The 13,664-nt window shown below is 41.9% G+C and overlaps 1 protein-coding gene across 1 annotated transcript in view; it reads right to left on the reverse strand.

The window, feature by feature from the left end:
* fbrsl1 (fibrosin-like 1) overlaps positions 1 to 13,664 on the reverse strand; it is a 287,043-nt gene that overhangs the window by 106,845 nt on the left and 166,534 nt on the right. Inside the window, exon 5 of the mRNA XM_053420416.1 lies at positions 184 to 213. Within this exon, the coding sequence (XP_053276391.1) occupies positions 184 to 213 (30 nt within the window). The remainder of the gene's footprint in view (positions 1 to 183; positions 214 to 13,664) is intronic.

Consider the following 13,664-nt stretch of genomic DNA (forward strand, 5'->3'; position numbering starts at 1 on the left):
AGTTCCACTCCAATCGCTGACAGGGGTGCGCAATAATTTTGTTACTCCCTTCCTCCTCCCCTCTCTCTCTTTCTCCTGTTTGCAGCAGATTTAGCCCCGCTGCTTCTCAACCTACTGAGCTGTAAAATTGAGTGGACGGCAGGCAGGATACAGAATGAGACCTGGCATCGTGGACACACTAACCTTGAGGAGGGCCACTGCTGCTGGCTGCACCTAAAGAGATGGAGACAGAACGTCAACCATATTGGAATGAGGACGGTTAAAATGAGGAGGGAGTTAAAGTCCAAGGGTAAAGGGAAAGGTGGAGACCCTTTCTGAAAAAGAAAAGCAATATGACAGGCTGGGTAAAAGCAGGTCTTAATCAGCACGAGGATGGAAAACACAACACATAGATGACATGATGTCGACCACACAGAGAAAGGAGAAAGCATTATCATCCAAACTGACCTTGTCTATCCTTAAATACATTGTTCTTCCCCACTCCTTTCTTTAAGATATATTAGAGTATGTAATGCTTATCCCAGTGTATACCTCAGCTGCTGTTGTGGATATTGTCTATACAACATTTGCAAATACACATCATCATTCTGAAATTTTTTAATTTCTGACAACGTGGACATATTTTTTTGAATAAAGTGTAAATTACAAACTAACCCTAACCTTTTATGTTTACGAGCAGTTAGAGCGAAACTGTCCTTGGTAATGAAATCAACTTGTAAAGCTGCTCTTGGAACAAATCTGGGCAATCAATTACTACGAATCACAAATATACTAGTTGCGGTTTAGATGTGAACAAATGGAGTCTCAGTCCCTTACAGATGATATTAGTGCTCTGAGCTGCTCTCTCTCCACGAGAGATTAAGCAGGTTTGTACTCTCCCAGGCGGGCAGCGCTCCCCCCTCCAGGGTGCTGCACTATCATTTGCAGGAAAATTACTTCAGTAATGAAGAATCCAGGCCCATAAATCCTCATGGCCTTACGTTCCTTCGCCGCCCAAGTCTCACTGAACAGCCAGTAAAAAATTCCCTTTAAAAAATTCATAGTGCAATTTTGCTCAAATCCCTCCCAGCAAGCACAATTATGGAACTTTCATCTCAATTGATTTATGTCCTGGGCTACAGGGGGAGGGGGTGAGGTTGTGAAGGGGGAGAAAAAAACAAGTGGTAAATCATTGTTTTTAAAAGCAAAGGCATGAGGCCTTTCGTCACGTCCCCCTGCACGTGTTTTGTAGTGCAGGAGATAGTGGGATAGAGAGATGCGTGGATGAGGGGAGGAGGAAGAGGACAGGCAATGTCTGAAGGGTTTGAAAGCCGGAGTGAAATGGCTGGAGGGGGAGGAGGAGGAGGAGGGGAGGGAGATGGAGGTGAAAGGAGCGGCATTCCACTTGATTAATAACACTAATCAAATTATACAGTGTTCCACTGTGCCCTGAAATCTGGGGCCATAATGTCCTCTAATGGCGAGGTTCATGGAGCTAAACTTCAGAGGGAAAACACGGCGCTGACTGCTGCATGCCTTAATGAAGGCAGTAAAACATCCATTTCCAGAAGCCATGAAATGAAAGGCAAGATTGTACTGTAGATGTGCACCCGGTGGCTCCCCCACTGCAAAAAAAATGGAAGGCTGTTAACACAAAAGACAGTGTCGGAAAGAGAGAGAGAGAGAGAAAGAGAGAGGGAGAGAAGGACAGAGAGATGCAAGGCTTTAAGAAGAGAAATGAGGGGAGAATAATACAAGGGAAGAGATTTAAAGGGCAAGAACACCAGGAGTATGAGGATATAAAAAGAAAAAGGATGATGAAGTGAGGATGGAAAAGAGCGATTGGTGGATGCACTCAGTGCTTTATTTCCAGAGAAGTTCTCTTCTGGCATGAAGACAATCTCTGTCTGCTGATTATGGATGAGCCAGCTTGGTTTACTATGTCTGTTATACTTAGTGCTGCTGACAGGAGCCACAATTCATCACTATTTAGTTGCTGATGCACCTAACCACAGCATCCTCCCCCTCATCTATCTCAATACCACTCCATTAGAGTATTCCCTCTGTCCATCCGGGCATGCATTGTGTTGATCTATCCACCCATCTGTATTGCCATCCATCCATCCATCCATCCATCCATCCATCCATCCATCCGTCTGCTCTTCAGTCCGTCCATCATACATCTGTTTGACCGTCCATCCTTCCGTACATCCATGCATCCATCCACCCATCTATCAAACCAGCCAACCTTGTGAAAATATAAAGATCTGACACTTACAACAATATTGTTCCGACCTCAGCTGTCAGCTAGATGCTCAAGGTAAGAGGTCAGATTATGTCTGGGCATTACCTTATGCCAAAAGGCTGTATAACTTCTGTTGGCAGGGGCACACCACTTGTCTAACGTCAAAATCTAAGCTCAACACATTATGGTCACTCACTATTGGCACAAAGTGCAGTCTTGCAGAGAAAGTCGGCTGCAACAAACTTAGACTCCAGACACTTATATTTATACAAAAGCATTATGGTTTGCATTTAATCTACTAAACTGCACATGCTACAAACAATCAAATCAGCCTTTGAATCTTGAATAAAGCTAATGTTGTTAGTAGTCCTTAGGGCAAAATTTCATCTGGAGAGCGAGGGGGAAAAAACAACAAAGCTGAGAAAACACAGATTGCTATTGTTATTATTATCATAATTACAGCTGTGCTTATCGTGCAAGCCGCCTCAATCAGGATGAAATACAGTTTCATTTGATGAAGCTTCCTGTTTTGACTGGCTTGAGTTTGGAAACCACACACTTGGCTGGCGTGCCAAAAACTCAATCAGGCGCAATTACATAGCCATCAGATAGAAATGTAATTGATTTGAAAGCTGACATGAGATATAACTACATTACAGTGGAGGCACAGTGGGGAGCCTCCTTGGGGACAGGGCCTACGGGGAGCTCATTACAGCCAAGCTTTGAATTATTGAGTGCCATGGCAGTGACATTGAGGAACAGAGGCGGGCGATTGGCTGTAACAACTCAGCAAGTGTTTATCTCAACTTACAGCAACCTAAGACATCTGAAGGAGTGATCTGCCGGTGCATGAATATTGCAGGGGGGAGAAGTTGTAATGTTCATAACTGGAAGAGTTGAGGCCAAGCTAAGATTGGCATCTGTGCATTTCATTGCTCCTATTTCCCCCTGAACTATTTGTATAGATTGCAACTACGGTTGCATTGCAATAAACCAGCTAGTCGTCGGGTCACATATTTAGTGGCTTGGTTTGCACTTAGTTTGCGAAGGCATCACATGTCCCCCCGTGTCACAATGAGAGCTGTGTTGACTTAGCATGGTTCTTTCCGAAATGTACCCCACATTTAAGTCAAATCTGCTGTTTAGGTTCATAGCTAGCAGGAAAGCAAACATAATGCCATACATGTGTTAGTTTGTTAAAGTCTCATACTCATCCTTGTTGATGTACTGCTTCTTTCGTCATAACCAAAACATTTTCATTTTCCCAGCTTATTCTTAGCTTTACAGACACAAAGAGCTTAAATTAGGAGGCAACCTCCCTGGAGTCAGGTTTGAGAGTGGGGGAGTGAAGTAGCACATCTCCCTGACCCTGACCACCAGCCTACAGGCCTTCCCTGAGGTACTAGGGGGGACTATTGAGAGGATAAAGATATAAGTCAGTGCAGAAGGGCCTCAGCATCCCTAAGGAACCTAGTGACTGTCTACCTCTGGGAGAGCTATGCCCCCTAGGCTTCTGCCACTGATCTCCCTCTGTCTCTCTCATTCTTCTAGCACTCTCCTCTCTCTCCTCACATAGGCCTCCTGTGAGCTTTCTCACAAAAAATGAGAACTCAATTAATTCAGGCGAAATGAGGACAAAAGAGGAGGAGGTCTGGGGAGCCCAGGGAGGCAGAGAATGAGCGAGAGAGGGAAGCCTGACAGAGCTGCTTGTCAATCTGCGGCCTGGAAACGTCAAACAGAGCATGAGGTGACTGTGCATGTGCATTAAGTCTTTAGCCAAGCTAATCCTGCCTGCAGTTTAAACATGGCTGATGAACGAACGCTCCTCATTACAGAGAGGGCTGCTGGGTATATAGACAGGTCAGAGGGAGGCAGACAAAGAGAAAAGACCAAAGCCTGGAAGAGACGAAGACAGAGAAGACGTGATTAAAAACATGCTGACACTCCCTGACAATCCCCTGCATGTTGTTTACTACACCGGTGCTGTGGGGTGTCACATGTTGGCCATTTATTAGAGTTATCAGTCATCACTTGAGTTGACAGTGTTACTATTATGACACCGTGGTGACGGAGACTGGAGATCTAAACCTAGAGTTACCAGCTCTGCCAACCTCCAAAGTCTCAGTTTATATCAATGTCGATCCAAAAATATAGTCAAGACTAATGTGTGTCAGTGCAGTGTGTACGTTTATTGAGAGAAACTAAATAGACCAATAAAGTTGATTTTGATGGAACACAAAGTTGTAGCCGTGACAGAGGACACCAGCTGAAGACCAATTGCGTCACGTTGGCATAACCAGGCTGTTTATAGAAATGTAAGTATCAGGCTTCAATTCAACCGAACAACTAGCAGTATACAAGTAAAATAAAAAAATAAAAAATGTCTTGTCATGTCCAACTACAGCTCTGTTGCTAGGCAACAGCGGCAAGAGAAGCTGGGCTCTTAAATTGTAGAAATCCTTGCAAGACCACCGACTCACTTCGGTTCGGCCTTCACCGGTTACATGGCTCAAACAGGCTGCCTCCTTTGGTCCATCAATTAAGACACGGCTAGCGTTTGATGTAAGGCTGTTGCTGCAAATAAGCTTAGAAATATAAAAACACACACACACACACACACACACACACACACACACACACACACACACACACACACACACACACACACACACACACACACACACACACACACACACACACACACACACACACACACACACACACACACACACACACACACACACACACACACACGGGCCCCCAAGATAGGTGTCACCAAGTCAGTATTTGACCACATATGAAAAATGTATGCTCACAATCTCCCCTTCTCTTTTGCAGCCATTGCAGTGAATAGTGGCAATAGAAAAGGGGTCTTATAGAAAATTACGTCAACTGAGGTTGACCTTAGGGATTTAAGTCACACAATATCATTAGTTTTAATATTTTATAATAGAGTTATATGTGAATTTTTGCAAAATCATAATTTTTTTAAAGTTCACATTGACCTTGACTTCCCACCTGTAACGTCCAGATTGAGTGTTCGTGCCAAGAAGAAGAAATACTTCAGCCTCTGTTTGACCTACTGTAATGAACAAATGTTAATGTGATTGTAACCTTTGACCTGTGACCTTGAGAACATGGGTCCCTCTCTAGAGATGCAAAGTGTGTTCAGATGGACAACAATCATCAATCTTGCATGTGCCTGGTCGACCTGCCTAATGCTATATTAAGGTGCCACAAGCCACCACTCAGCTCAGCTAATTTTCTCATAGCGTTGCAGAAAAACTGGCAGAAAAACAGCTGTTGTAGGGGGCTGCTGCCAGGTTTGAGGTCACTAGCACACACAGACACACACACACAGAGACACGCAGACACACACACACACAGACACAGACAACCACACACTGCAGTATTTCCAAGAACTACCTCTGCTAAATGCGCTAAAAACAAATTGACACTACATACCCTTTTTTTTCATCTGGTTTGTTGCTCAGAGTACACAACTGTTTTCTGTTTGTGTCATGGAGAACTAAAACAACAAATAAAAATAAATGACCCATTTTTACCCTTCGACTACTCGTAAGCTGTGAGATGTTATCTCCACGCGATGGTGTTATGAAAGTAACCACTTCCCTCTGACAGAGAGTAAATCTCACCGTATTCTGGGATATTTTTATGTTCATTTTTGACTGCAGCGCATATATTACAATGTTTTACCAGTCCCAGTTCTAGGACAAGGCTTGTAAAACAGGTAAGTCAGACAGAGCAAAATTCTCATATGATAAATACCTTGCATGTAAGGAGACAAGGGGACTGTGGAAAATGTGTTTCCAAGAAAATCAGCCTGCCACTAGTACTTATAGTGATTGAACAGCCTGTAAATAGAAGCAGCCGACTTACTTGACGCTCTCTGGGAGATACTGATATAGTTGTGCTTCGAGGAGCTGAAGGGAACGAAAGAGGTCGGGCGTTGAAGTTCATGAACTGAACCGTGGGTGCAGCAGCTTTTAAAATTACCCTGTCTCCGGACTGAAGCTGCAGAGTAAAAGCACAAGACTGTTGAGCGAAGTACGTCAAGTCAGTCATAAGACACAGTCGGTCAATGGCCGATAGTGTTCCTCGGATTAGCCCAAATTAAAATTAGTTCTATCTTTAACCATCTAATAAAAAAAGCCATATGATGACACTTTGCCTCATTTATGCTTTCCATCTTCTCCTCCGCAAACCTCAGAGGAGAATAAATTCTCCTTTGTTCATGGTGCCGGTAAAAATATATTTTTGCTGGTGTGCCAGCAGCTCCCAATCTATGAAATTTATCACAGTCAGAGATCATTTTCTTCCAGATCTATTTCCAATCAAGAAAGTGTGGAGGCTGCAGATAGTCTTGTTGATGTTGCAGGTCCAATTAGTGGCAATATGAGCATGAAAATGAATCAAGCACACAAGTTAGCACTGCAGATGAAGGCATGTCTTTGTGTCCTCACCACACATCAGCTGACACTGATAATGCATTAGGCCTAAGGTTATTACACTAATAAACAACCTAAAAAGAAAGCAGCGTTCTTCTACGGCATGAGTTTGGGGCCTGCTTGTAATGACGCGTGAAGGTTTTTACCACAAGGTAAACAACACAACATGTTTGTTATGTGAATAAAAGTATATACAGTTACTCTGCGTACTCCAAAGTTCTGACAGCAAATGGACTCAACTCGAGTGGATCAAACAACACAAACGCTTAAGATAAACTGCACGTTAAAAGTTGTTTCACTTTCTTGATGTCAACCATCTAGTCAATAATTTATATTTTCTGAGACAGTGTCAATTGCCAAAGAACTTTGAGAGGGAGGAGGGAGGAGAGGCACTGAGAGTTCACACTCTGCAGCTACAGCAGTTTGGATGTGAGCCGTTGTAGAAATGTGAGAAAAACCACAACCTATGTGAGTATTGTGCAAGCATGTAAAGCCCACAAAGGATGCTGTGAGTTGCTAAAAGCGCAGATTATCTGTATATCTAAGCCACAGCCCGAACCAGACTGAGGCTTTTGAAACTGAAGTTTTTTACTTCTGACACGGGTAGAGACATGATATAGAAGAACATAATGACTACACATGTATAAAATGGTTGAATGACTATAAGACTTCATCAAATGATACGCAGTGGTCACCAGATCTCAACCCGACGTACACATATGAGAGTTTTAGTGGTCACATGTCAGACGGTGCTCTCGACCACCACCTGCAGTAAGCAGTGAGTCATGTCACACTACACCATTTTAAACAGGGTTTTCCAGCCACAAACCAGTTTTGGAAGTTGCCAACCCCCTTGTCTCAAGTCAGTCCTGTACAACTCACAACGACTGCAACACTCGTGATCACACAAAACCAAGTTGTGTAGTGCACAGCAATCCGACGACGATGAAAGTTGTGTCTTTGAGATGTTGCAGACAACCAGTGGATCAATGATGTAGTGCAAAACGTTTTGCGTTAAGTTGAGACAAAAAAGAAACAACCCAATAAGGAATTAACATCTACTCTATGTTTCTAGAGCTTAAAGACTAGTCCATAGATACTCACGTAAATCACCCGACACCAGCCCCCTTCTCATCTGAGCGGAACCAGAAGCCAGGAAAAGAAACAGTATGAAACCATTTGGTTTTGTTTGTCCTAATGGGGTCGTCTTGGCTAAGGGAAACCTTAGCCTGGCATTCACTCTAATCAACAGAGAATGAAATGCAGGGCCAGCAGTGTACAGATAAGGCATCAAGTGATTGCATATCTGAGACAGACCACCGTAGAAGTTTTTTTTTTAAACGTGGCCTCTGTGACACTGCTAATTTGACGTCCCTTCTCCTGTTCTGCACTTGGCCTCAAGGGTAGCCCCCTGTATCAATTTACATCCAGACGGTTACCTTCCAATAACAAGAGCTGCATCGAGTTAAACGGATTCAGCTGAGCGGAATTGCACACAGTTCATTGGCTATTGGCTGGCGCTGGCGGAGTAAATGACAGCGGTGTGTAGAGCTGGAGAGTATCAGTTGACCCAGACTAATTATTCATAGGGCCTTGTTGTGATGGCTGCTGCTCTGGTGAGGTCAGGCAGGTGCAGCTAAAGGGAAAACAAAACATTTCCATCGAAAGCAGAGTTGACACCGCTGGGTATCTACAGGAAACTATAAGAGAAAATCTGATGCCTCAAAATGGGGAAAAACAGATCGCCAACAGTGGTGAGCTCTGTGTGTTGTAAATCGATAGCAGGGTGACAGCTATACATTCCCAAATGGTTGTATTTGATGCAATGGAAGATATAATTTAAGAGGGGTGGCTCATGCATGGTGGATAGAATTGTGCAGCTCTTTAAAAACACAACGTGTCCTCGCAGCCACAGGCAGGCATTGCCCTGAAATTTGTAATTACAGTAATTGTGATTTCAACAAATGGGCCTCCAATACGCTCTCCAACGGCAAAAATACAGGTTGCGTTACACATGGGGAGTCGACCAAAAGCATCCGCCGGCAAAGCTTGAATTTGAAAGCATTTCAAATGTCCAAATGTCGGAAAAAAATATAAAAAATACTTTTTAGATGGGTCTTTGCCTTAAGCAGAGAAACTTTGTGACTCCCACAATGAAAACAGAAATTAAGCTTCACCTTTACATCCATCTGAACTTTCTTCTAACCTCTATTTACGATTAAAATTAAGCACAGAGATGTGTACCCACAAATACGCACACTGAAGGCCCACTTGTACAAAGCACAATAGTGTGGCAATTAGCGGCTGGAGAGGACGAATGCTGGATCTGTTACAGTTGTTGAATGTTAATTACAGCGTTTTACGGTGCTGAGGAGATAACGAGTTAGCGCCTGGTGACAGCAGCGACACGTCCTTTAACGAGAGCCGTGGAAATTTATGAAACTTGAGATCAGGGACAATGAGGCGTTACTGGCTTGTCAGACGCGCTCCTGCTCACCCTCCCTTTGTCCTAATGAAAACAGACACTTGTTTCTTTCTGTCCTCTACTCCTACCCGCGCCGTCAGCCCGGAATGATAATTGTTCATCGAGGAAAGGTAAAAATCGACAGATTGGGATTCAGCCCATGTCCACTCTAAAAACCTTATCATCTAACATCACCACTGACATTGTCTAATCAGCTTTTGTCCAAATTTTACATAGGGTAAAAATAACCCGAAAACATGTGGACACATACAGGCCATAGATAAACATGGGGTCATATTACAGATAATTCCCTGTCTGGGGCAGGAAGCATAGCCGGTAGCCAGACAAATGTGAGTGACCATTCTTTCCCGTCTGTCTAAATAGTGAGGGATCAAGAGCTTGGTGAAATCCGAGGGGTTAATATGGTCATGTTGTGAAGCCTGGTTTGGAATTTAGGTTAATGGAATCATTGATAGGGCTCAGCTCTCATGCCAGCCATGCTTAAGAGGATCCATACTTCATGATTTAGACAAATCCTGGGACATTCTTCAAAGTTTCCCCCACTGACCCTGGCAAGCACAGAGAAGTCTGAGGATTTCACTGGGTCTGCACAGCCACTGCTAACCAGAATCCCCCAGGCTGTTTCAACAGCCTAAATGGCTTTTATCGGATATTACATCAGTTACACTGGGGCAAACATGGCCCCCAATGGAAATATAAGGCATAATAAAGAAAAGGAAAGCCTGTTTTCTCTTTTCCCTGGTAAATTACTCTCTCTAAATTACTGAAATGCGAGCAAGAAAGTACAGTAAACTATAGAATTCTTGAAATTGTAGCTGAAGTCTAGAGTATTACCCTGGCAAAACAAAACACTAAGCACTTTATAGTTAAATTATTTTACCCAACCTTCCTACTCAAATTACAAAGCATTTACTGGACTATACTGATTCCTTTGTTGAAAAAACAGCTTTAAGAGCCATTGCCTTTACTTCTAATCTCAGTCTAAGACATTGGTTGGAAAAAAACCTTGTCCCTCGTTTATTTTAAGGCATAAAATCCTTTTGTTTTGGATAATTATCACCCTATTTCCTGACTGACCAATAAAGCTTAGGTATTTGTATCCCTGGTAAACAAACAGCTAAAGCACCTATTGTCGGACAATACGATTTTAATTGAAACTCATTCAGGTTTTAGACAAGGACAATATAACATGACTACAGCCACATCAATCCTCAAGGATTTATCTTAGGACCAATTCTGTTATCTATATAAATAAATGACTATGATGTAAGACTGTCGATATTGTATTTTTCCCTTTACTTAAAGATGTCCCAAATGCCTTCCTGTCAGTATTAGACATGTTCATGTACCTTACATGCATTTTTTTCTTTAAAAAAACACTGGATGTGGTCAAGGATGGCGGATGTGGTTTGTAACTGGTGCAAGCGTCCATACCATAGACTGTATATGTCTGTATGCGTCATTGTAACTTATATGTAATAGTTCAATGGTCAATGGTAGACAGACTTATAGGCATATTTACCATGTCAGGACAACTGCTAGGTATCTCTGATTTTATTCAATATTGAGTCAATTATGGATACTTCATTTTCAATACAAATTCAAGGATATTAGATTGTCTGAGAACGTATGTACTCATTGTATAACCAGCCTTCTCCCACAGTGCTATATTAAATTATTACAAAATACAAGTATAGACTTTTACATTATATTTATTTTGAGATAGACACACAAATAGCGCACATTAATGGCGCTGGTAATGGTGACAAACAGCAGCAGTTGTGTGGTGCGCTGTGGAGTGTTATGGTTTTAACAGTTTTTTTAGTTTTTTGTCTGTATTTTATAAATATGTCTTGGTTACATCAAATTAATCCTCTGGGAAAATAAAGACACTTTGACATTGAATAGTGTGAATCAGAAGGGAAACGGCAAAAAGTGTATGCGACGCAGTGCTTCACATCCAGCTTTGGATTGCCACTAAAATTTTTGTTGCAACATGCTTCCTCGTGTATCAATGGGTGCATATCCTTGAATATAGTGACAGACTCAGGTATTTTTTGGCCACACAGGGAATTGGATGGTCATGTCAGGGTAAATGCTTTCTACATTGGAGGTCGATTCAAATCAGACATTTCGCAGTTTGTGTATTTGGGTTCAGGGTTTTCAGAGATTTGTTGCATTTCCAAAGTATTTTACCTCCATTTTGCATATTGGTTATCTTCTTCACTTTCATTATATTTTTTTAATTACGAAAAAATGCTACTAAGACTGCATCTCTCCTGGTCAGGGGGTCCAGACTAGCGGGGTTAAAGATTAATACATCCAAAGGAAAAGGCTGTGGGCATATATTAATATCTTTCCATCTAATAATTTTATGAATCAATACTGGATCATTCAAAGAAAGATCTAATTGAATATTCATTTGATATCACCCAGACCAACTCATGAAGTTAAAAAGCATATTTCAAAATCTCTTTTTGCCTGTATTGTGTGCCATGTTTTTTAACCCCTGATGTGTTGCTGGGGCTTAATCCCATTTGTAATTGTATGTGAAATGTTTTAATCTAATTTTGCAGCCTGTCTTGACCAAGACTCCCTGGCAAAACAGATATATCTCCAAGGTATCTTCCTTGTAAGATAAATAATAAATACAGAAAATTAAATCTAAAACAACATCACTCTGAGTTTGACAGAATTAACAAATTATATTAAGTAATATTAATATCAAAGTTCCTTAACTCTCTTTTAATGTAGCGATTTAGATAAATCAAGGTGCAATAACAATGCTTGTGCAAATGTCAATTCAATGATTCAACTCCTAATATCCTCAGTGAAGCTGCTGACCTGTTATAAATACATGTGCTGGGAAAAACAATAATTTATGCAGCTGCAGGAGGAGTGACGATCCTACTGGAGAGAGCAAGAGCAGATCTTTTAAAACCACTGAAGACGAGGCGCCGGGGATGGTGTTCAGATGTCAATAAAAACAGGTGTTAACCAGCTTAGCTAAGATGTTAAGAGCTTAGATAATCCTAGCCTGGATCCAAGAGGGATCCGGCTCTGGAATACTAATGCTTCGGATGCACTGTTAAATCACACTGAGTTGATTAGGGGGGTAGGTTTGAGTGGTACTGCTGCTAAAGGCTGTCAAAGTCGAATTAGCATCATATGGCAATTACCAAAGATTGAAGAGTAAGAGATGTTCACATATAGAGAACACTCTGTTGTGAGAGCGGTCATCGAGGTCCACAAGCAACAAACCTTCTTTTAAAACTTAATATATGATTTTTTGCTACAAGAAGAAAAAGCCAATTATTTAACTTTACATAGAGATATGCAGCTAAAACATTTTATTTGTCTCTCTTAGATTTTAGTCATGTTCTGCTCATCCATCCATCAAACCTGAACATGTCCAGTCTTGGTGAGCTTTGTCCACTGCGGCCACAGGTTTCTATTCTTGGCTGACATCAGTAGATCCTGATGTGCTCTTCTGCTGTTGTCGACCAGCCACCTCAAAGTTATACGGGTTGTCATTCTGAGATGCTGTTGTGCTCACCACAGCTGTAAAGAGTTATCTGAGGTACTGCAGCACTTTTGTCAGCTCCAACCAGTCGGACTATTCTTCTCTGACCTCTCTGACCAACAAGATGTTTCTATCAAAACATCTGCTGCTCAGTGGATTTTTCTTTTTTAGTTAACTCTGTTGTGTGTTCAGTCGTTTCGGAAACGCAGCTGCCTGACTGGCACCAACAATCATGGCACAGTCACTGAGATCACACGCTTTCTTTCGGATGTTTGATGTGAACGTTCACTGAGGCTCATTGGCTTGCATCTGCAGGATTTTATGAATTGAAATGCTGCCACACGATTGGCTGATTACTAAATATGCAGGTGCACATTTAGTCCAAAAAAAGAACTCGGTAAGTGTATGATTAATGAATTTGTCTTCTTGGCTTTCAGATATGTTTTAAACACAAACAGGATTTAGTTTTTTGTTATTATTACACTGAAGGACACATAAAACTGAACTGAACTAATGAAGATGCTAATTTTCCGCAAGACTTATCTGAACACAAACAGATAGCACCAAAAGCAAATGTGCAACTGAAACTAAAACAAAATAAAAAGCAGCTTTGCATGTTAATGCGCCTAAAGAGGAAACAGCATCGCATTAAGTTTCAGCCAGAATATTTAAGTCCAGTGTGCAAACACACCCCCTCTCTGCATCTAACCACTCCCACACTGTGAAAACCCTCATCAGTGTCAAAGATGACACCTCCATTTGGATAAAAATCTAAATAAACGCGACACTCTGTTTCACTTAATCGAATTTGAATGCACCACCTTGCCTGCTCCATACGTTCACACACTCGCTTTCATGCCACCCCATAATCTAATCAGCATCTGGTGTCAGGGTAGCTTGCAGTTTGGGGTGTTCTCATTTGTAAACACCACCTGCCAGTTCTCACTCTCCCCGGGTGACATT

This window comes from Pleuronectes platessa, chromosome 4, assembly GCF_947347685.1.
Source record: "Pleuronectes platessa chromosome 4, fPlePla1.1, whole genome shotgun sequence".
NCBI lineage: Eukaryota > Metazoa > Chordata > Actinopteri > Pleuronectiformes > Pleuronectidae > Pleuronectes > Pleuronectes platessa.